General features: G+C 33.8%; 2 protein-coding genes across 3 annotated transcripts; one reads left to right on the top strand and one right to left on the bottom strand.

Annotated features, from left to right (window-relative positions):
• Positions 1-881: 881 nt before the first annotated feature.
• LOC147408372 (transmembrane protein, putative (DUF1218)) lies at positions 882-8,318 on the bottom strand. The gene is made up of 3 exons (XM_086437353.1): positions 8,159-8,318; positions 2,490-2,692; positions 882-1,519 (listed from the first exon to the last, which is right to left on the bottom strand). Exons 1-3 carry the CDS (start codon positions 8,252-8,254, stop codon positions 1,189-1,191), a joined length of 630 nt encoding a protein of 209 aa, XP_086293479.1. The 5' UTR covers positions 8,255-8,318; the 3' UTR covers positions 882-1,188.
• A 9,309-nt stretch (positions 8,319-17,627) lies between these two features.
• LOC147408371 (myb family transcription factor PHL11-like) lies at positions 17,628-24,296 on the top strand. Of its 2 annotated transcripts, none has more exons than XM_086437351.1 (7): positions 17,628-17,832; positions 18,348-18,546; positions 20,993-21,069; positions 21,628-21,691; positions 22,266-22,338; positions 23,560-23,629; positions 23,823-24,296. In XM_086437351.1, exons 2-7 carry the CDS (start codon positions 18,405-18,407, stop codon positions 24,249-24,251), a joined length of 855 nt encoding a protein of 284 aa, XP_086293477.1. In that variant the 5' UTR covers positions 17,628-17,832; positions 18,348-18,404; the 3' UTR covers positions 24,252-24,296. The 2 variants fall into 2 exon arrangements, with proteins under 2 accessions (XP_086293477.1, XP_086293476.1); XM_086437350.1 differs by having other exon boundaries at positions 17,628-17,970.
• Positions 24,297-25,257: the final 961 nt, after the last annotated feature.

Below are 25,257 nucleotides of genomic sequence, written 5' to 3'. Positions count from 1 at the left end.
CTGAATTTAATGGCAAGCTTCTTCACCCAACTCAAGAGAGGGAGGTCAGAACAAGCACCTTGTTTATTCGTATTTGATAGAATGAAATTCATTTTGTAGATGTATGTTTTTTTGTACATTGTTATAATGAAATTCAGTTTGTAGATCTTTCCCATTTTTATTTGCAACATTTTTTCTTTGTACTTTTATATATAGATTGGATAGAAAGTTTGTGTAGTTATTTTCCTATCTTTATTTGCAACATTTTTCTATTACGTGTGGAAATTTGGAACTTCCACATAATTCTGAACAAAATATTTCAGACTTCAGGGGAGAATGAGGTCTTAGTGTCTCCACCCCCCCCCCCCCCCCCCCCCCCCCCCCCCTCTTCTTCCCCCTTTACATTTGAAGCCGACATCCTATCTTAAATTGCAACATTTTCTCTGTACAGAAGCGAACTCTTTTCCTTTCAAATATCGCATATGAGAATGACTTATGGTATAGAAAAACACAATTCCACGCTCATGAGACAATTGGAACATCATATGAAAACACAATTCTGGGACACAGATTTGGAATCATTCTGGTTTGAATTGAAATGTGACAACTATGTGAGAGATTTGGAATGGATTTATTCACCAACTTTTTACCCCCCAAAACATTCTCCATTTTCCTCTCTTTATTTGCAACATTTTCAGTGTAATGAAGCCACCCCTTTTCCTTTCAAATACATTTATGGGAATGACTTCAAGGACCATCCTCCTATTAAAAACACAATTATGCGTGGAATGTGAATGAGAAAGACAATGTTTTTGAACAATGGTATGAATGAAAACACAATTTTTTTATTTTTTTTGCATCTTTGAAGAACCAGAACCAATATAAAAAGTTATTACTACATCTTCACAAAAACACCCATCTAACTAAACAGAAGAGATACAATGTTGAATTTTTTAGTATAAATGATATCCACTTAGCATCATTACATTCCTAAAACTCTACAAAGAAATACACTTCAATGCTGACACAAAACAAACAAAAACCCAACCCACAGAAATAAAGCACAAGAAAACATCTCTCAAGATAAGCTACAAGGATTCAGTAATGATCAATTAATGGGCTCAGTGAGAACATATCGATTACTGCATGCCAAGAGAGCCAAAAAAAAAACAAACTTTCCCATTAAGTTATTGGAGGGAAACATACTGTTTACGAGTATTGGCGCCTGTTATATGTGTCTTCTGGTACAAAAACTGGTTGTTGAGTGTTCTGAGGAGGGAACTGGGGTTCGCCCATTGCAATGCCTCCTTGATTAGGATGAGTAGAAGGTCCCCATTGATCCCTATTCTTGGCCGATGTTAAGATAAGATAATATAGGATTCCGAGGGTAACACTTGCAATGGACAATATGGCTCCCCCGGCAAAGACCCCAGGCTTTACCACATAGCAGTAATTTCCAAGGTAAATGCTTTCTTCACTGTGTTGATCATTCAGTGCAGCACCCGTTAACAATAGGAGAAATGCTATAACAAATGTGAACCTGCAAGATGATGCCAATTTCAATATTTCTCAATCCCCTTCATAAATGAATTCATGCAGATAAGGCGTAGGCGCTTTCGAATCGAGGCCATAACTTGAGGATCGGATGTCAAAACAAAGAATAAAATAGAAATAGGAAGTGAGAATGGTCTGATTCAAGGCAGATCGAACCTCCTGTGCATCGTGATTCTAGGTGGGCGTGAGCCTCCTAGGATTTTTATGCAAATTGGATCAAATCTTTCCTTGATTTCCAAATGAAAGTACAATGGTTAGTTTTAGAGGAATTCCTAAACCAATGGATAAACAGAATTTCTTTATATGGGTAAGCTAGACTTGAATCCACGACCACAACGTTGCTTTGCAATTTTTCAAACCAGAAAATACTATTTCACAAAATGTAAATAATTATTGAAACTGAGGATACTATTCACGCTGGATCGACTCCGGTAGGAGATAGACCTGTCTCATACACTATTTTGTATAGAATCCGACTAGCCTTACTAAGTAAGTATTTCACCCTTTCCCCCTTACTAAGGGTCCTTGGGCTCAACTCGTGACATCCAAAACCATGATCTGATGCTTCAAGGCTGTAGAGAGGACAAGGTTCTATGAACTCGGGAAAAAAAAAGTTATTTTTACTGGTGAATTTTAATTTTAAATTTGGGAGTTAGGTGGAAGTTCAGTCGCCGTCCATTTTAAAAACCTTTGGATCAAATCCAAAAGATTTTTTTTTTATCTGAGTTTTTCCATGAAATGTAGAGGGCTGTGATGTTGGATTTTGCCAATGTGGTAATCCATTTGAGTAAAATGAGCCTTACTAAGGCTTAAAATCCTACTAAGTTAGTAAGGAAAGTGTTAGTGTTTTGTATATGAAACTTCCTCAAAGAACAAGATCAAAAGCAATACAATGAAAACCAAGACTCGGTATCATCCAATGCTTTATTAAGCACCTCATAGTTGAGATAAATTACCAGGAAAAGACGAAGTAGACCAACGCCAACGTCCAATTGGAGTTTGTAGCATTTGGGTTTCTTTTGCAACAAATGCACCCAGCTGAAACATGAATAATTACTTGGGCAATCGTAAGAGCCACCAATGCAGTTAACCCAAGACCTAAAGCTGGACTCCTTGGGTACTTACAAATGGAAGGAGCGGTAAATTGAATCTCTGAGCCCTGCAAGGTTAGGAAGCAAAAACTAACTCAAACCATATTCATACATGAAACTAAGAAGTTTGCTAATACACAATGTGATTTAATCATACACATAGGGTTTATGTTTTTTAGGTTGGTAAGCCCAACTTTGAGTATCAGACTTTGTTGAACAATTGCAATTGGAGGACTATTAAAACCGCATATCTAATCGATATGTGGGCCCTGCTTGGTACACTACAAATCATTTGCAATGCAAATGATTTGTGATGAAAAATTTACTATTGCTTGTAGTCATCAGAAAATCTCTTGCAAAATCATTTTTTTGTGTTTGGTTGATAGCTTGATGTTTGTAATACAAAAAATTCAAATTATTTATTGTTAAAATAAAATGTGGAAATTACTTTAACTTATTCGATCTCATGAAAGAAATTATTTAAATTACAAAAGTACCCCAAAAACTTACACTGGTAACATTCATATGCGTCTAAAAAACTTGCAATATCTACATATTAGAATTACAAAATATCTATCAACAAAGAAACTATTCAAACTATAAAAGTATTTCTAGTACTTGTTACAATAACATGCATATGAATTTACAAAAATACCCCTATGATGAGTGATATTTTTATAAAAACATTGAGATGTATTTTTGTAATATTATATGCAAGTAATTGTATTTTTGTGAATTCATGCGCATGTTATTCTAGCAAGTACTGAGGAATATTTTTGTGATTTAAAAATTTCTCTGATGAGGGGTATTTTTGTAATCTCAATGTGTAATTAAATCTAACTTTGATGAGGGGTATTTTCGTAAATTTAGATGTATATTACAATAACAAGGACTAAGGGTATTTGTGTAATTTGATTGTTTTTTGATAAAGAATACTTTAGTAATTTTGATCCACTTAAGTTGGAGCTGAATAATTTTGCAAATGATTTGTGATACTTTTTATGCCACAAATCATTTGCTAAAATTTCTTAAGAATTTAGGTGATCCATGCAAATGTTGGTAATACAAATAATGCTGTATTGTGTAACCAAGCACCCATAAAATTGATTTCAGCAAATTGCAACACACAAAACAAGGCCTAAATTGTAAAACATATGCAAATGCAAACAATTTGTGGTGTACCAAGCAGGGCAATTATTCCATTTTGGGACCACTTACCATATTTGTAGGTTACACAGAATAGGCCAAAAAATATAAGTTTCAAGCCAAAACAAATGTCGGTCAAGATAGTGAGAGCAGAGAACACACTTGAAATAACAGAAGACATGGCTTTAGAAAAAAAATGAATTGAGGAACATAATTCCTTTAGATGATAGCAAATTCTTAATCCATTGCCCCAAGTTCCTTCTAGTTCTTCGTGATACGAAAATCCACCTCTTCAACACCTTATCTCAATCAATTTAACCGCGTCACATGCCCTTTACACAATGCTCTTACTCTTTCGAAGTGATAACTCTACATCAACCCACTCATCCCATATCCTTTCTTTGGAGGGAATGTTGGGGTTAGAAGTACCCCAACTAGAATATATATTAGTATAAAAATGGAAATTACGAGTGATGATGTGGGACATGTACAACTACTAGCATCTTCCTCAATTATCTTTCATAGATCACTAGTGAACTCAAAAGGAGTGAGAATATATCTCAATTATAGAGGAAAAAAACTTAGCAAAGAAATATGTAGCCTAATTATCTTCTCTAGAGGGTGAATACATATGTGTCTATATTCCAAGCTATGAATCAAAATTATGCAAAATCTAGTTTTCCAAGGGACTACCAATCTCTTGTTCAAACAATAACAACTCACACCATGTCCTAAATAGATGGGATTCATTGGTGGTTCCTACTAATGAAGCCATATTGGGCATTATCGCAACATCGTTAGCCATAGACATGGAAATACCATTTGCTCTCCATGCATCCCCTATCCTTTTATTAGCATCAAAGCAGGTATTCCCTTTTCCCACCTTTCTATTTCTCTAGCAATCATAAATAAACTAAATGCACTCCATGTAATAAGTTATAAAAATTAAAGGGAAAATTACTAAAAAAGGGTTAATTTTTTAATTAATTATGAAAAAATAATAAATTTTTAAAAATTACAAAACCAATTTAGCATGCTGCACTATCACATATTCTAACTGCCAAAAATGGCTATGGACATTGTAGAAAAACACTTGCCCTACTAACTTAGTAAGATTTGAGGGGTCGTTGAACTCAAATGGAATACCAAATTGGCAATCTAGCACCACAACCCTCTAGATTTCATGGAAAAACTCATCAAAAAAAAAAAAAAATGGGCTTAATCCAAGGTTTTGAAAACGGATGGCTACTAAACTCCCACCCAACTCCCAAATTTAAAATTAAAATTTAACAATAGAAAATAACCTTTTTTAAGTACAAAGATTTGTGTCCTCTACATCCTTGTGGAATCAAATCATGTTTTTGTATGCCACTAGGGGAACTCAATGACCCTTAGTAAGGCTAGCCTTACCCTTTTAAATACTCAGTTCAAGTCCCTCCTTCCACTCCTGGCTTCGTTGTTCAGCTCTCATTCCACTACACTAGCAATCCGGTCTCGATAATTGGAGCGAAAGAGAGCGTTCGGATTGCGGGTAGACTTTTGCCTTGGTCCGTTCTCTTGGTGATCAGCGAGAGCGCAGGAAGCTAAGGATCGTTCTATACTCAGCCGTGCTATTCTATTCATAGTAGTCATTTAAAGCCTAAAACGCCAGACAGTCCAGTAATTTGAAAAAATGCTGGATAGTTTAGTGTATTAAAATCATTTTCAGTAATTTCTTAAAAAATATTATTTTTTTAATAATTAATTAAAATATCAACCCTTTTTCTAGTAATATTCCAAAAATTAAATGTTAGCTTCTTCGGTTTTGTGTAATCATTATGACTTGTTGGGACCCATTTTTTATGGGTTGTGGGCACCCATGTTGGAATATCCTTTATGAGAGTGGAGACTTGAGATTATGTATAAAAGTGAAGCTTATAACTTTTGTATAATTGAGTGACTAATATTAGTCACTTGTTAGAAGGACTGGTAAACCTCCCAAGGCAATGTGCTGTAGAGCCACATGTATTCAAGCACAAGCCACAGAATGATGAACCAGGCTCGGCCTCGAGCTTAGGCATGGACCATGGGCCACAAGGGCACAAGCTTAATGGACCATAGACAAAATCAATGTTAATACAATAATAAAATCCTTGTCCCAAAGACTTGGATTCAGCTATGAGATTTAACAGTTAGAATCCTATTGTATCAGGTAACGTATTACGATACGTTTTAATAATTTATAACCAGTTACCCCCTTATGCATAGTATATCCAGACCCACATAAAACAATATATATCATTTGATACCTTAATTTAATACCATGAAAAATATAGTAAACCCTCATGATTTTTTCCTCATTATATTTGGGGTGTATAATAGTATAGTAAGAACCTTGAAACTCTAGATGAACTTCATACATTGATTACCAAAGTGACCATCCAAGCTACATGTCAAACCATTTAAAACATGCAACTAAACCGAACAAAGTAAATCTAGTCACCAACCAACTGACATTGCCTAAGACTGTCATCCTAAGCAACAAAGCAATCTTACAGGGATTTAAGTATATGGCTTTGGGTCAAAGAAAGCGTTTGGGACGAGATGAAAACGATGAGCTTGGGGATGAACATGATGACATTAGGTTGAAAAATAAGAAATTGGGTTGAAAATGATGAGAACGGGTTGGAAACAATGTGATTAAGCTTCAAAACTACAATATTTAGGTTCAAATCGATGAGAAACTTGGTTGAAAACGATTAGGGTTCTCAAGGTTCTTGTGTTTAGAATGATTAGATCGAACACGATTGAGTTGCTTTAATAGAAGGACATTTTTGTAATGTTAATACATAAAGGTATTTTTGACATTTTACCATCTTTCTTAATTAACAATCGTTCTTCTTAACGGTTTGACCAGGTCAACGAAAGTCCAGGAGGATAGATCTCATCTTGCATTTCACAGGGGGGTGACTTTAATTTTGCCTATTTCGTTAGTTGGGGGGTATTACTTAATTACCAAATAATTAAGATTAATGATTTTCCGATGCCCCCTTCTAACATACGCCCCCATCACAGAACCTTAGGTCATTTGCCTCGGGATACGTAAAATCATAAATTTTTTCTTGTGTATTCCAAGGCAAATGATCTACAATTCTGTGATGGGGGCGATTGTCAAAGGTGGCGTCAGATTATCACGACTCAATAATTAAAACTCAAAGAAATGTTGAACTGATAAAGGGATGAAATAGTTGTCTTCAGGTGAACCTGTCAAATGAGTCATTGTAATAAAACGCTATTATGTGCCTATAAATTATTATCTTGTATCAAGATTTGATGCATCTTGATGTATTTTATTTTAATTGTTTTAGAGTTTTAATTAGTTAAGGAGTCTTAGGTAATGGGTAAGGGTAGTTATGAATTGTGTAGGAGTTATGGAGTTATGGTTATGGGATAGTTACTTGAATGAATAGGAGAGTGGGTAGTTTGGATAAGTGGGTGGTTAAGGTAGTATTTCTTTGTATTTAAATTCATTATTAGATTAATGAAAGAAATGAGAGAATTATTATTATTAAAAAGTCCCTTGGGATTTGGAGATTCACCATCTTGAATTGGTGGCTTAGGAGGTCCGATCTCCCTCGAACAAGATCAATCTCAATCTTTTTCTTCTTTTTATTATTTTTTATGATCCGATCTAAGTAGGTATGTAACAAACGCATTAATATATCATGGTATAGAGTCAATAAGAATAATGAGTGATCATCTCCTTTTCCATTATAGCTATCAATTATTTTTCCCTCTTCGAATGAATACTTGGTTAATTCTTAAAGTGCTTCAACTATCACAACTTCCATTGAACTTAAAACAATTTGGATTACAAAGAATTAGTTGGATTTTTTATTAGGTGATGATTTAAAAATATGGCTCAAGCCCTATCCCCTTAGATGGTTTCTTTGTGAGTCTCTAAAGAAACTACCCCGATTACCTCATCCTTGTAGCCTTTAGATCTTGTAGCCTCATTAGCAAAAAATAATAAAATAAATATAAAAAGGGCTTGCAATTACAATGAAAAACAAAAACAAAAAAAAAACCCAACAACCCTCTTGGCTAAATGAGTAAAATCCATTTACAAAACATTTAAAAACAGAAAAAATGCTCCTGAAAAAGATTTTTAAAATAACGATAATAATAAATGCAAACATAAAGGTAACAAGTGGTCCTGTACACCATTATATACACACATAAAAATAGAGAGAAGTACAAACAATTCAAATAACCATTAAAGAAAACCTGGTTTTAAAACATAAAAAAGATCAAATCTGCAAAGATACCCATCTCAAGAGAAGAACTAAACAAAATGTAACCCAACGAAGGAAGGAAGGAAGGAAAGCTTAAGAAGCTTTAAGAAATACCTTGATCTTTTTGGCCTCGGCAGCAAAACCCAATATAGAAGCTAAAATCCCTAGAAAACCCGCAGTAATACAGACCATTAAGACCCTCTTCTCCATTAATTTTCTCCTCTGAAACTCTCCCACGGTCTTTGGGTTTGGAGTGCAGACTTCACTGAGGAAAAAAGCAAAAAAGATGAGACTAAGACAAATTACTTTTAAGTGGGGCCTATCCCTATGAGAGTGCAAAAGAGGAACCATATAAAAAAAAGAAGGGCAAAAAAGGAATTTAATGATGAATACCTTTTGGTCTTGTTAACGTGTGCTTGTGGCCATGATTTTAAAACTCAGTTTCGCGTCTGGTCTCATTCAGGCCTGATACCGAGCCATCTCAAATGAATTTTTCGATATGATTGAGATATCTTGTGAGAGACAAATCAAAAAATTGAAAGTGAATCCTTAATCTCGATCAAAAAATGATTTTATGAGTTGGTCTCGTTCAGTTTTGATATCAAGTTAACTCGGATGATACGTCTCGATCTCGGACGAGTTTAAAAATCATGTTTATGGCACATGTTAAAGTGTAATTAATACACTTTAAAAATTGAATTTTATATCAAACAAGCCCTTCAAATAATTTCTTTTTTCCGAAATATCCTCCTATTCCAATTTTCAAAGTATATTTATTGTACTTTAATGTGTGGGCGTACAAAATCCTTAAAAATAAAGAAAATAAGTAAAAGTTTAGGTACCAATAAAATTTCTCTCATTTTTTTGTGATTCGATTTCAATTTTCTGGGTTTAGTATTTTGTACAAACCTAATCATAATTGAAAATAACTACCGAAAAAATGATTGAGTCTGAAAATCACGATTCATAATAACTTGAGTCATTGTAATATTTGAATAGTGTGTTTTTCTGTTAGATAATCTGACTTAGGCCTGTGGCAACTCCGTAGACTTACCTGACATGATAGCTTCTGAAATCATAGATGTGCTTTCCTCAGGATATAAAATTATGATTTCTTATAAAAAGGTACAATTTTGTATCCCAATAAAAGTAGATCTACCATCTTCTAGTCTATCATCAATTGAGTATGCCACTTGCCTGAGTAAGATTTTCACTCACTCTTTAATCTTTAATTCGGGTGTGGTGAATAATTTAAAATTTTGAATAATTAAAAGTTGGGGTGCCGATAGCAGCTCTCTAAGACTATAATAATAACGTAGTACACACTCCAACTTTTGGGCAATTGTTTGACATGCACAGTCTCCTATTTCAAAAGAGGTCAAACCAAATATAAAAGGTCCCACGTCAGAAACTTCAATATCTAAACCTATCAGATCAGATAGTGGGAGTACTATCTCTGATCTTTGCCACGTGTCGTAAATAGAGTAATATCTGTGATATAATATTATCAAACTGTACCACAGAAAATATTCTCTTGGGAAAGAAAAGGAAATGTATTAGCTGGAAAAAGCCGGTTGAAATTGACTTTCCCGTGACATTCCTATGTCACCACAGGCGGATTTACAGAATTTTCAAAGTAGTAAGCTATTGCGACAGTGAAAAAAATAATCTACCAATATTGTCCTCAGAAATCTTTTTTCGTTCTTAGCTGTCCCAAAAAGAAAAAAGTCTACTCTTAATTGTCCCCGCATAGGGTATTTCTAAATTTCACAAGGGTATTTATAAATTACCCTTTAAAATACCTTAAATTAGTTAAATAAATTTTAAAAAATACCAACTAGTTGCACACCACCCATTACCAATTGCACTCCCTCGCTTAAAAATTCTCTCTTGCACTTCATTTGTATTATTGAACTTCAATAAAAATAACAAATAAATGAAAAGGTTGCACTTCTTTTTTTTTTCCTTCATTTTCTTCATCAATTGTACCTACAAAAATTATTGCTTGTCCATAAATTTGTGCAAAAGATATTTGATTATTTTTTATTAGTTTCCTTTGTACATCCAGCCATATTTCCAATTCCATTAAAGAAATCATTTTAACCCAATCAGTTAATCAATAAACATTTAAATATCTATAATAAAAATAAAAAATAAAAAAGAGGACAAAGAAGATGAACAGGCATATTATCCTAATGAAGTGCAACTTGTATGTTAAGAGAGATTATAAAAATACAAAACATACAAAAAAAGAGTAAATTTTTAATATTGGGGTGCAACCAGCTACCAGTGGTGCGCAACTAGTCGGTCCCACTAAAATATCTATACTACTCTATCAGTCTTCATCTCTAGTCTCCATAACTCTGTAAATGGGTCGGGTCACAAGGGGTCAGTGCTATTTAGGCCTGAAGTCCGGCCCGTCTAATGGTTGGGTCGGATAATGCCAAATAAAATTACCAATAGCTAGGCCTGGATCAGTCCGATTTGAAACTATTCAAGCCTACTCATGGGTTGGCCTGGTTTGGATCCAATTCGGCCTGGTTCGGATCCAATTTCTAACATATAAATATAAATATAATATAAGCTATCAAGTCGTCCAACTAATCTAGCTCTCATACCTGAGCCCAGCCCTAAGTATGGATCGGGCCTGGCCTGATTACTAAAAACACACTTAAAAAATCATCCTCCTCAACTTTAAGTCATGATTTTGATAATCATTCCATATTGCTTCTATGATTGATCTTCAAAGCCATTGAGTTGTTTGTCGTCGTATCCATGTACTAATAACTTTTGGATATTGGATTCCTACTTGAGTTCTTATCTCTATGGGTGTGGAGATGCTATCATCGAAATAGAAAAAGGCATTATTAACGTTCCAATAAAACTTTCGATTGCATTTCTTAATGATAAATGACAAAGATTAATCTCTTTGAAATTAAATTTTCATACTGAAGACAACCCTATTCTTTTAAATAATAACGAGCATCATTATTTAAAATAACGAACACCAAATTATTGTCATAATTAGGCCACGTGGTTCGAAATTTAGTATTTTTGAATTTGTAATAAGATCTTCCCAACCAGTAAGAACATATTGAAACTGTAAGTCAAATCAGTATGCCACCTAAACATTTTGTATAACTTGATTTTCTGCATAAATTAATATTGGAACTTTGTTTTCAATCTATTTCTCCAATGCAGTTAATGCAATCATGGATCAAATATTTATGAGATTATTAATTATAAATAAAGTTTATCATCAATAATAGAAATTTTTAGAATAACTTGGATTTTGGATAGAATATGAGATTTCTAAGATTCTTGGGGAGTATTATACCTAAGGGGTGAAAATAATCTCAATAAAAGCCACAATTGCATCTAACTCATTATTAAAATAGCCTCACAATTTCATCAGAGTGTTGAAATCCATGTTAAATAGTCATTTTTGTCGATTGTGATCGACTACGTACAAGCATGAACTTCATTAATTGCTCTTATATCCTTTTATTTCACAAATTTTTGAAGCAACCCTCCTCATTACAAGACACATGGCATTTTGAATTTATTTCACACCCATACATTTCCCCCCAAAAGTAGGAATATCTCATTGGAAATGCCACGCGTAATCCAATGGAGAGGGTTCCTTCAAAATTTTGGAGCGGCCTTCCCACTTCAAAGTTTTTTCCTAGACTAATGATAATCTGACTCACTCGAAAATTTTCACTCCATCAATGTGGCAAGGGTAAAAAAGATGACCACTATCAAGTCACATCCCGAGGTAGAAATAGGAATGAGAAGTGATGGAATAGTGAAAGCAATGTGGAACATGTCCATAGTTGACTTCAAAAAATTTAAAACACTAATCTAATCATGAACACTAAGTATCCCTAGTGGAAATAACAACGAACTGTTATGAAAAGGGAGGAAAGTTAGTCAAAACAATGGCGTCGGAGTTTCTTTAGAAGATATTACACTGGTGCTAAAAAATAGTTATGTTTTTCGAGAAGTGGATGGAATTCACCTTTACACTTATCATGACCATTATTAAGCTTTGCACCGCACTTAGATACTCCATACCATAGGATATGAGTTTATGGGTAAGGGCGTATTTACAGTGGGGGTTGTGGGGGCATGTGCCCCCACAAGAATTTTCAAAGTCTATAAATTAATGAGCTATTGTGACAAATTTTAGCGGCAAATAAAAAATTTGCCACTTTCCCTAAAAAAAAAACAAAATTCCCTCACAATGAGTTAATACGACAAGTTTTAGTGGCAAATAAAAAATTTGCCACTATTTCCCTCACAAAAAATAAATAAATAAATAAATAACTCCCACTCTTAATTACTCAAAAATTATTTTTTTCATTCTTAGTTGTCCCCACAAAATGTTTTCTACTCTTGAATGCCCTTACATGAGCAAAATCCTAGCTCCGCCCTTGTTTATACATATGGATAAAGGCACAAAATAATGATATTTATAATATATTTATGATGGTTATGTAATATTAATTTTATTAATTGGAGCTAATTGATTTAATTTTTACTTTATATGTGTTAAAGGCCCAAAATGTGATAAAAAAGACTATAGATAGATTTTTTGTGAAGAAGACTTGCAAACCGAGAAATGAGCAATTATTAGAAAAATAAAAGGAAACGGGCCAAAGAATAATTTTTCAAAATTTAAGAGAAAAAAACTCGGTCTTTCTGACATATTAAATAAAACATCCTTATTTTTTTTCTAAAAGATTCCATACATTTGTGTCATATCTTTTTTTTTTTTCTTTCTTCATATTTCTCATTTTCTTTCTTCCATATGTCACTCTCTCTCTCCCCCCCCCCTTCCTTTCAAATCTCTCTCTTGTTTTATATTTATATTTATTTTATTTCTTCTCCTAATTTTTTATTTATTCTCTAAAAAGTTATTCTTTTAAACTTCTTCATTCTCTCTAGTTATTCTTTTCTAGTTTCACTTGAATTTTCTTTTAATTTATTTTAATAGTTTTTTATTCAATAATTTTAATGGATTCTTCTATGAAGGTTGTTGACTAAAACCCTAACAAGAGATAAGGGTAAAATTTGAAGATTTATAAATTTATTTTATTCAAAAAATAATTTTTATAATTTTATTTAGATTAGTTTAAAAATGAATTATTTCTTTTGGTTGATTTTTGTAACTATAAATTCTTTTTGAATTTTTATTTATGATCATCACATTGAATGCTTGAAAAAATATATGTAATTTAGTGTGGATGAATGTTACATTATTAGATAATCTTTGTGATATGTAAATGTGTTACACATGCTAACTTTTGATTATTCAAAATACTTTAATAGATAAATTTATAGTGTTAATTGAGATATTGTTCGATTATATAATTTTTTTTTTATTCAAATCCTGAGATAAGATTGAACAAAATAAAATTGTGTTTTTTAGTGGATCCTCGATACCTTAGCTTTTAATTCTTATTTCAAATCCGTTAATTTTTTTCCCATATGAAAGTATGAAAACCCCATATGTTTTAATAATTTAGGAAAATATTTTTCCACCTCACACATGTTTTCTATTCACTTTTGGTACATTTCCCGTGGATCGACCTTAGACTCCCTGAATTTTATTACTTCGCTACACACCTTGCACTTTGAGTTTTAAATCCACATTATTTTTGTTGTAGTACGTACTTATAACCATGATCTCGATTTTCAATGGTCTTGAACTCTTGATTGCTACTTTGATGGCCATGGTTTTTCATCCTAACCTCTTTCTTACATAATAATTCGATGAAATGGTGTACACAATTCAATGGAGTACGATGGAGACCATAACCCACACCATGCCACCATATTTAACTTACAGTAAAAGATGGTTCATACCACGTAGTAATTTTGATATAGTCCTCTAGGTTATGATAAATATTAATATTTGAGATACCCCCATGTTTGTTACCTAATGACACACCACGTGACTATGGCGGCCTTCTCTCTAAGTCTAACAAAAATAATCTTATCAAACTCATTTTCAATATTTGACAAAGAACCATATATTTTTTTTCTCCGTAGAGCCCATCGTCTTCAACCTCAAAGGGTATATCTCCTTCAACCTTTTTCTAACCTTGAGGGCAAGAAATGAATTCTTTAGGGACTTGAAGAACATCAAAGTTGTGTGAAAATATATATATATATATATATATATATATATATATATATATATATATAGGATTTTTGGTAAAAGGTTGATGGGTTAGAGACGATTGAATAGGTTAAAAAAGTTATATTCAAACCAAAGAATTTTAAGATAGATATGAACATACTTTCAATAACTAAATATGTGGCTTTAGATATAGTAGATAGAGGAACATGATTCATTTAACTGATCCCAAATCTTTAATAATGATGATGTATTGATAATGATGGAAAAGTATTAAAAGACAATAAGTTTATGGAAAAAAATTGGCTAAGGCTGCAACTTGGGTGGGTTGGAACCCAATTGGTAGAACGCTCAACTTGACCATTGGGCCTATGCTCCCTAACCCAAGCTCAAGCTGAGTTTGATATTCTAAATTCGAGTTAGCCCAAGTTTAGTAATTTTGGGCAAATTGGATGGGTTGGACTCGTCGAATAATCCAAATTTCATTTTGACTTGTAATTAAATTTTATATCTAAAACAATTCAACATAAAAAAAATAAAATTACTAGTAAATAAAATCACATACAACCACCAAATCCATCATTGAGAGAATATTAAGAAAAATCAAAGCTCTCATTAATAATATCCAATTGTCCACAAGCTATAATAATAAGATGGAATCAAAAAAGTTAAATAAAAAAATATAATTAATATAAAAATATTTATATATTAGTACATAGGTATCAAATTCAGGTTGAGTAGGGTTGCTTGATGCCTCAACCTAAGCTCAATCAGAATTGAGGTCAAGTTGAGATATTCTAACCCAGGCTCAGTTCATCTTCGACATAAGTTGAGTCTGCATCAATCGGGTTATGTTCGGGTCAGCCCACCCAGGTTGCAGCCTTACTAGTGGCTGAAGACGAAGGCATTTAGATCATTATCTATTCGTCTGTGTAAGAAGACCTTGGTCAAGGGACATTTCATCAAGTTTAAAATACAAAGGCATCTCAAATATATACGATACCTCAAAGGGGTTTTTCTAAATTATCAAATTGGCTTTATGTCAACGTCGTCGCGTTAGCGCGTAACGACAGTTTCCCATAAGTAGCATAATAGAAGGCCCACAAGTAGCATAATAGAAGGCCATGCAATAGACGGCTTTTCACGGACTTCACGCCGTTCGGCCCAGCGAATATTCTCGCGTCACTTCAGACGTGATACGTTCTAATCCATGTGGACCCCACATAAGACTTGTTGCCGACGTGGCACGTGGTTTTATGCTGGACCCGAATATTCCACGCCAGAATTGCCGGGCGAATATTCCACGAAAGCATCCACATGGAACATCTCACCTGCATCTATGTACGTGTCAATCCAAATTTTCCTTCGCTTTTTTCTATATTTTAAATTACTTCTCATTTGTACTATAGGGAGTAAGATAATTATACAACGTCATGTATCATTTATTTTCCACGTGGCTAATAGTATGTCTCATTCACCAAAGAAATTTGATTCACCTTTTGATCAACCTACACACCAAAATTGATTTTTTAGCAAGTAAATTCAATTATTTTTCTTTACGGGCTTTAGATCCAAATGGAGTCTAATCTAAGCCCATACAAAAATATTCATATCGAATGACTATATTTATCAATCATGATTACTTCTAAAGTAAGATTGAATGATAAAAAATACTTATAATCTTGATTATTTTTATTATTTATGTATATTGAGTCGATTTTTTTTTCGACCAGAAATATTTGGTGATAACCTACAAATTTCATCTATATCTTTTTATGTCTGCTATTACTTTCATAATCTCTTGACACTAATGTGATACGTGTCAAGGAGTCTCCGATGCTTAAATTAAAAAGTTAAGTTAGAATAAATATAGATTCAAGAATAGACTCACTTTTTTATTATATCTCTCGTTTATTTATAGAATTAGATTCTTTAAACCTTTGTTTAGTAATTTTCTTACGTCATTTCTCCCACAATATTTAAATTGATCTCAATGATCTATGTTTAATATTCACGATTACTATTCATAAGGAGGAAAAAAAAAAAGTGCAACAATACAAATCTATATTTATTTTAGAGAGTTACTATTGCCACAACAACTTTTACTAACGCAACACCAATTTTGTACAATTTTTTAGTGATTTACATAGGATTAAGTGTGGTGTTAGTAAAAGATGGTGGGGCAATAGCAGTTCTCTTATTTTATTAGTTAGGTGCTGTTTGTTAAACTGAAAAAAATAAGTGCTGAAACTTATAAGCGCTGAATTTAAGTGCTGAAAAAGTTGTTTGTTTAGATGCTGAATCATGTTTGTTACACATTGCTGAAACTGATAAATTGTCTTTGTTGCCCTTACAATCATATTATACATTATTTATATGTTTCAAATGCTTATTTATTATCAAACACAATAAAATATATTATTTCTTATAAAACTAAAATACAATTTATTTTTAAATAATAAATAATACTCAAATAATCTTCAATTTATAAATAATAATTTCTATTTATAAAAACCCACAAATTTCAAATTAAAAATAATAATGTCATACAAGTCACCAAAATTTGAAATCAACTTTAAAAGAACTTAATTTTGGATGAATAATTTTCGATGAAAATGAAGGATGTGTAATTATAAAAGCACCCTATGAATTAATAAGGACAATTCACATTATAACCATTTTTTGTTTTGTTTTATATGGGTTAAAGTTTTTGGAATGAGCAAATTTTTAGTGAGGATGGTCTATATGGTCTAGAGATCATCCTCACTAAAAATCAGTATATTTTGAAACTTCTAACTTGTTAAAAATAGTTTTTTTTATTTTTAAAAAGGGACAATTTACGGTTCTTGAACTTGTTTTGATAGGGTTAGAAGTTTCAAGATGTGCTGATTTTTTGTGAAGATGATCTACTCATTGTAGAGATCATACTCACCAAAAATCAACTCATTCCAAAACTTTTAACCCATATAAGACAAAATAATTTAGCTATGGTGTGGGTTTATTAATTTGTGGGGTGTTTATATACTTACCATGGGATATAAGAGGTAATATCCTTTTAAGAATAAGGGCATACTTGTCCATGTTCAAAAAAACAAAGGGCATACTTGTCCGTATTGAAAAAAACGAAGTGCTTACCGCTTCAGCACTTTTTTTCAGCATCAAAATAGTGCTGAATTTTTTTCACTTATTTCAGCAATAAGCATGAGTAAACAAACGCGCTATTTTGACAAAAGTGCTGAATTTAATTTTTTTCAGCAATAAGCACTGAAAAATAGCGCAAACAAACACCGCCTTAATGGGATGAAAAAGAAGTTACATGTGGATCACCAAGGAAGAAATGTAGTTGGATACTTAAATAACTTCCCGGAGTACAGGAACATGAGTATTTTATACTTCAACAGTTCAAGCCTGGTCGCTCAGGTATCTGGTCCTCTTAGTCTCTCACGCCCACTTGCATGTTCTTATATCGGGAATCTAGGGTTTTGAATTTATTCTTTTTTCATCTTTATTTAATATTTTTTTTTTAAGCGATGATGGAACCTCCGTGTTTAAAGGCTTTGTCTTTGATTCTTTGCTCTGTCTCTCTGTCTCTCTCTCATCTTCAGTATTTCTCATCGAAGCTTATTAACGATGAAATCACTTGGTATTCTCGGTTCGATCATCTTCATCTCGGATTTCTGAATCAAATTTGAGTAATTAAGATTAGAAATTCAGATACAATTTATATAAAGTTGAGATCTTTATCTGTTAATCTACGTTGATCCAAGAATTTCTATTATATGTAAGTTTTCGTTGTTGCCGTTCGTGATATTCTTCGATTCGAAATTATTGATTTAGGATCTTAAAATTATCATCTAAGAGTTCATATCGATGTCGCGATCGTTCTCAACATCTTGTTTGATCTCAAATAAGAAAAAAAAACTAATCAGATCAGAAATTTATTTAAGTTTTTGTTCTGATACCTTGATTTATTCTGAAGAAAAGAAAGATCTTTTTATCCAAAAAGCATTTCTAGAAGAATCTGTCCTGATTCAAAGAAATTAACTTTTTTCTTACAGAGTTAAGAATCGGAATAAGAACGCGCTTTTGCTAGCTTTAGAATCGAAAATTCTTTTGTTTTTTGTTGATCTGATAAAGAGAAGAATTGTGAATTTGCAGAACAAAGGTAATCGGTAATCCTGATCATGTAGAGGAGAGGAGAAGAGGAAGTTAGAGATGGAGAGAGGTTGTGGAAGCAGTTATCCGTACGATATGACAGGTGTCGTGCTCTCTAGGGATCCCAAACCTAGGCTAAGATGGACGCCTGATCTTCACGATCGTTTCGTTGATGCTGTCAACAAGCTTGGTGGACCTGATAGTGAGTCTCTTGCTCTCTCTCTCTCTCTCTCCGGCGTAGTTTAGCCTCGCATATCCATTTCATTGGGATCTTCTAACATGAGCCTTCGGCGTCCAGAGTATTTCTAATTGAGTAATGCTAGAGTGACTGGACGGACACTGTGTGGAACACTGAGCTGACGTGGAGGTGTGCACAGAACCATAGATGTTTTTCAATCGTATCTCGAGGAAAAGCATGTGGTTCTTCTGTGTTCTCACTTCCATGTCAGCGTAGTGTTGAAAGCAATGTCGTAGTAAGTCACTTTGGCATTTTCCTTCCCAATTTCGTATAATCATGTAAAATCCCTAATTGCCACGTGGAATACTCTTAGATGACTAATGGTTGATGAATATTTCGCCCATCTTTCTACGGATAAATTTTGCTGGCATTTCAAATGTTGCTGTGTGCCAAATGTTCATGGATCAATGAGCCCAAAAGAGCGTGCAATGTGGCACATGAAAACTCTAAATGAGCATCATGGTGCCCACACAATAAAATTGACTATAGTCAATTATTCGATAGTGGTATGTGCCAATTAGTTTAATTGGTAAAGTCTTTAGGTGATGATATCAAATACTTGAGCTCAAGAGCAGAGTCAAAATTTTATTGTAGTGGAAATAAGGTTGAAGAACATGACGATGAATAGTTTTGAAGTGCAAATTCATGGGTTTTTAGTTAGGGGTTATAGAAAGGGTTATTTAGGTCATTTCATATGAGTTTATGAGAGAAGACCTAAGTGAAGAGGTAAAGTCATCAATGGAAGATAGGAGCAACTGCCAAATATTAATCAAATAGAAATATTCTAATAAACCCAAAAAACTTGAGTGTTGTGAGATTGGGAGCTATCGTCAAAAGTTTGTGGGGACATGCTCAAAATATATCAAATTTTCAAGGGGATAGTGTGATTTTTTTTACAAAAAAATTGTGTGCGTAAGTACCCCCACTATAAACCCGCCCTTGTTTGGGTTCAAATCCTGTCAGCACCGAATTAATAAATAGCCTCTCCATCAACATGACCGTGTACCCACCTGTTATTCTTCACTAAAGTAATCCAATCTCATTTGGTATTTTATTCTTCCACTCTCATTCGTCTTTCCTAAATAAAAAAAGATTGTAATCCTAATCTCGTACCATCTTTTTTTTCAACGAGGATTTCATATTAAGTTTGATGGGATTTTGAGAGTAAATTTCACTTTCTTCCAACTATTTCAACTATTTACTTGTCCAGGGTTGCTAGGAAATATCGGCAACCAAGAAAAAAATAATCAAGCGAACCCTTCATTTAGTAAGTTAGCGCCAAATTTCCCAATAGAGATTCAGTAGGTTCCTATCGAGTAAATGTTGGTACGTTCGGTAGTATCCAACCCAGTCACATTGAAAAATTCCAAAGGCTTCCAACTACCAAATAGAAAGTTTGAAAACAGATTGTCGTGGAGAGTTTTTTTTTTTTTTTTTGTGATTAGGGTCAATTTGATCATTTGTCCTTTTTTTAACGTTTGGCTCTCTAAGGTGGTGCACTTAGACAAAAAAGATAGGTGAAATGAGAACGCCCCAGCCATATAACTTTGTAAAATTGCCCACCAAATGAAATTACTAAATTATTCCCTATCCATATGATATTAGATAATAAAAATCTGCTTCTTTTGTTAATCCCTTGGTAGAGTTACAAACCAAAATCAGTTTTAGTGGTGGTTAGTTTCCATGCACAGTTTGGGCCTTTTTATTTATTTATTATTATCCTTGGCTTTATGAATATGACTGGCCTTGCATTGTACTCTTTGGGCCCACTTATTAAATCATGAATAGACTTGCTTTAGTCTGTATATATAGGCCCAATGGACTAGGTTTGGCAGATTTTTAAGGCCAAATGATAGAAAATGTGCCAGGGTTGGACCTACCTTTCAACAAAATTAATAAAGCCTTATACCCATTAAGACATACTATTGTGCTGGACTTGAGCCTACAGTAGACCAGGTCAGAGTCGGACTCAGTTGCATGTCCTGGGCTGGGTCCAGACATAACACAGTCCGAATTCAGTCCATTTACCTCCTATCAACCATGGTTTTAAAACTCGATTTGACGTCTCATCGCCAATGAATGAGACTGAGTTGTCTAGGACGAGATATCCTATTTATTTAAATCGTCTCAAATGAGATTTAAAAAATTGCCTTAGAATTAGAACAAGCCATGTCTTTGAGACAACTTGTTAACTCATCTTATTGGTGGATGATATCGAGACAACTTGGTCTTGAACAAGATTTAAAACAATGCCACCAACACATGGACAGTTTTCAACAAATTGCAAGATGCACTTGAGGCGTACTAGCTATGCGCTAGCTAGGATATTTAAATAATAATAATAATAATAATTATTATTATTATTTGATGTTCTTGTAATAGTTTTTTTTTTTTGATTCTATTGTTACAGAAGCAACGCCTAAGTCGGTCCTTAGGACGATGGGTCTCAAGGGCTTGACATTGTATCATTTAAAGAGCCATTTGCAGGTTTGATTGATTTTCATCTATTTCTCTCTTATAATTTTCTTTTGCCACAAAGTACAAAAATAAGTCTTTCGTAAGGTTAGAATTGTCTTTATAATTAATTTAAGAAATTAATTTTGAAATTCAAATGAATAATCTAACTGTATAACTCAGTTGTGGATTTGTGTCAATAATACTCACTTTTTCTCTCAAACGTAATGCAAGAACATTTTTGTAATTTAAGTAGAAAAAAATTAACTAGTGTGGTTTTGCATCAATAATACCCATTTTTCTCTCATTATAATATGCACTCACAAATTAACTAATGTCGATTCTTGTTGTATATTTTGTTAGTTATTAAGAGAATTTTAAAAAATTTATTTTTTATATTATTATAGTTACATTATTTCAAATACGTCAATATTGGATCTAATGGTACTTATATAATTAAAAATAATAATAATAATAATAATATTGGGTCTATGCGAGAAGACAAATTAATCTACTCTCAATAAATGCAATACTATCCTACATGGGCAACTTTGGCTTACTCATTAAGCATCAATGGTGGTGTATGTGTAGAAATATAGACTTGGAAGGCAGGCTCGAAAGGAAAGCAGCTTAGACCAAAGCAAAGACAGTGCTGGTAAGTGGCTCTTCTTATTTAAAATTTATGTACAAAATGTCTAATTGATTCATCAATCTAGGCTTAGATTCCAGACTGTTAGATTGGTGGGACACTTCTTAGATGTAGCATCACCTGTATGTTAGATTCCATTCAGGGAACAATGAAAAATCAAATAGACTGGGTCTGCACGATGGTACGTAGGAGGAAAATAGTTTTTCTTGGAAAATGTGATTTGCAGTTTCTTCAGAAAAATCCATTTTCCCAAGAAATTGATCTCTAACAATGGGGAGGTAGTGGGAAACTCTGATTTCCCAAAGATATATACTCAGGATCCAACACAGAGTCCCGTTCCTAAAAATAGGAAAGGTGTCTACGTGGCATTCTTCAGTTGGACTTTAAATCACCTTGGACTCCTAATGAAACCGTGCACACAGCCCAATGTGAATGTTATCCAATTCAAATGTGACACATAGATTCCTTGCCTATGTATAGGAACGGGACACCGTGCTGGATCTCGATTCATATAGTATGGGTATCGACACAAGTCATTGGCTACAAATCCTTGTTTTGTGACATTGCCTTTTGGTTTCAGGAAGTTCAGATGGACATAGCCATATGCATTCCACAGTGACAAGTGCCAATCCCAAAGGAGGGAATAATGAAGGGTATGTTGTCAATTCATTAAGCTGCATTTGTGTGTGTCGGTAAAGTTTTGTGAGTGATAATGCCTTGGACTTGTAATCAAAACCCTGCCTTTATGTGCTTGTCTATGACATTAATCATGTTCTCCCATTTAATTTTGTTCAAAGCCAAGTCTTTTGTTATTAAGAGTGAGTTTAATCACCATTTTGATGAATTTGGGGGTACAACTCAAAACCAATTAGCATTGAGTGGAGAGGCCCAGGAGTTTACAAGGAGAGAGGCAAGGCAATGAATGTCCAATGTGGGACTAAACTCAACACGCCCCCGCACGTGTGGGTCGGACTGGATCATAGCTCATGGAGACATGAGCTAGGGGACGTGGAGGAGAGAAAGGCCCGCTCTGATACCATGATAAATTTGTGGGTTCAACTCAATTGGCAATGAGTGGAGAGGCCCAGAAACTTATGAGGAGGGAGACAAGGTAATGAGTGTCCGATGTGGGACTAAACTCGACAATCTCCACCCACGTTCTTTTGAGTCTTCTTCTCATTTTTTATGACCTTGAACTTGAATTTTCTTCTAACTTGAACTGTAGTCAGATTTTGTTTAACATGCTCAAACCATCTTAGCCGTTTTTCTTCCCTTAGTTTACATGTTTGTCTAATACAGGATAAAAAGGGGGAAGTAATCCCACTAAGAATAGATCTGAATGTTGTCTTAGAAATATGATTCTAGACTTCATTTTTCCTGTGAAAGGAAAAAAAGAAGGTTTACTCCTTTGGTTGGTGATCTAAGTTCTAGTATTAAATCTCTTCGAATATAAATCACATCAGGTGAAATATGTAAATATTTTTTTGTGGTGTAGGAAACAAACATGGTTAGAGGAGTGAAAACTAGGAGAAAAATAACAAAGCAAATCTCATAATGCATGGAAATTTATGTGGCTCACCCACATAAATTCAAGATGGTTTAGTATTATAGCCGAAAGCAACAAACTCTGGCACCCAATCTCTTTGATTGCTCCTCACACATACTTCAGAAGAGATGAATACAAATTTAAATAGTAATCATCAACGCTGAAACCAAACTCCGCCATTGGATCTGTTCCCATACCCGTATCAATGTTGGACTTTAACACCCGTACCCATATCAACTTAAAGTGGTCATCTTTTTTTGTTACTTTAATGTGAAATTCTTTGAGATTGAGTATACCTATAATAATCAATATTGGGTGTTATAAACAGAGAAATCCCGATTGCAGATGCCTTAATGTATCAGATTGAAGTACAAAGAAGATTGGAGGATCAATTAGAGGTAAACCTTTCACTGACTTCTACAATAGTACATTTTATTTAAAAAAATTCTAGATTGACCGGCTTAGTCAGGCTCCCACCCTAACTAATGTACCATGTTGGCTAGATGATACACCTTGTTGGGGCCTAATACATGCCGGGATTTGCTGGGTTTTTATAATAATTCCGTATCTTTGCACTTATGTTTTACACAGGTGCAGAGGAAATTACAGATGAGAATTGAAGCCCAGGGGAAGTATCTGCAGGTGATATTAGATAAAGCCCAAAAAAGCCTCTCTTCCAACATGAACTGTGCTGGAAGTCTAGAGGCCACGCGAACCCAACTCACCGACTTCAATTTAGCTCTATCAGGCCTCATGGAGAACATGACCCAAGTAAATGAAGTAGAACGAAAAGACGTAATTGGGAGGAACATATTGGATAATAGCAATAAGAAGGCTAAAAATTCAGCATTTCAACAGTACCAAGAGGGACATGAGGAGGAGAAGAAGAAAGAAGTAAAGATTAAGGTCGAGGGAGGTTCAATCCTTTTTGATCTCAATGTCAAAGGGAGCTATGACTATCTCGGTTCAAAGGGAAGCGAGTTTGAATCACAAATGCATACACAATCATACTTGAGCTGATTCACTCATCACTTCATTGTAGATTTTTTTTTTTTTTTTTTTTTTTTTTGGGGGGGGGGGGGGGGGGGGGAAGGGGGGCTTCTTTCAGTTTTATATATGTGATTATTGATATCTATAGTGTATTTTGCAAAATGACAGAGAACACATTGATTCCAAATGAGCTATTTCATAATATGAGGAAAAATGGACTACAAATTTTGTACAATTCAATAACTACACACCATGGTTTTATTATAGGAAACCAACCAATACACACAAAGTACCTAGGTGTTTGTGGTGCAGAAAGGTAAGCCCTCTTTTTTTAAATCGTTGTAACATTATTATGGTCTTCAATCGATGTCTATGGTGTGTTTTTTTTTTATTTTTATTTTTTATTTTTTTTTAACTTTGGTACCCTTCTTTCAAGGTCCACAAGTAACCCTTACATCAGGATACATGGGTCGCCACACCTTCCACTAACGTTGTCGGTGCACTTTCACTCGAGTAGATGTAATGAAGGGAGGAACAGGGGTGCCCATTGTTATTATAGAGACCACAATGGACGTAGACTCCCGAGGTTGGATCCATATTTTCCCTAATAGATTTTGGTAGTGGGCAAAACTGCCCGCAAGGAATAATTCTGGAAAAAAAAAAAAGAGTCGTGATAATCTGATGCCCCCCTCTGATATACCCATCCATATCATAGAACCATAGATCATTTGCTTTGGGATACACAAGAAAAAGATTTATGACTCTATGTATCCAATGGCAAATGATCTACGATTCTGTGATGGGGGTGTGTATGGGGGGGGGGGGGGGGGATGGTAAGTTAAATTAAGTATGTGATGTTAGTAATCTCTAAAATCATGATCTTTTTCAAAGATATATTTTTAAAATAATTTTATTTATATCTTAATAAAAAAAATACAAGGATTTTAACATCATTGTGCAATAACATTTTGTAGATAATTTTTTGTAGTTATATATATTTTTTTAAATGCTATTTAAATGACATTAAAACTTCTTG

Source organism: Akebia trifoliata, chromosome 3 (genome assembly GCF_017979445.1).
Source record: "Akebia trifoliata isolate Shusen 1 chromosome 3, ASM1797944v1, whole genome shotgun sequence".
Lineage (NCBI taxonomy): Eukaryota > Viridiplantae > Streptophyta > Magnoliopsida > Ranunculales > Lardizabalaceae > Akebia > Akebia trifoliata.
The sequence above is the reverse complement of the archived record's forward strand: the minus strand, read 5'-3'. Positions and strand labels throughout refer to the sequence as shown.

Coding starts and splice junctions, on each gene's coding strand:
- LOC147408372 (XM_086437353.1), bottom strand. CDS start 8,254: ATGGAGAAGAGGGTCTTAATGGTCTGTATTACTGCGGGTTTTCTAGGG. Junction 2,693..8,158: donor CCGAGGCCAAAAAGATCAAG/GTATTTCTTAAA, acceptor CTAACCTTGCAG/GGCTCAGAGATTCAATTTAC. Junction 1,520..2,489: donor GTCTACTTCGTCTTTTCCTG/GTAATTTATCTC, acceptor ATCATCTTGCAG/GTTCACATTTGTTATAGCAT.
- LOC147408371 (XM_086437351.1), top strand. CDS start 18,405: ATGGAGAGAGGTTGTGGAAGCAGTTATCCGTACGATATGACAGGTGTC. Junction 21,070..21,627: donor ATTTAAAGAGCCATTTGCAG/GTTTGATTGATT, acceptor GTGTATGTGTAG/AAATATAGACTTGGAAGGCA. Junction 21,692..22,265: donor CCAAAGCAAAGACAGTGCTG/GTAAGTGGCTCT, acceptor TTTTGGTTTCAG/GAAGTTCAGATGGACATAGC.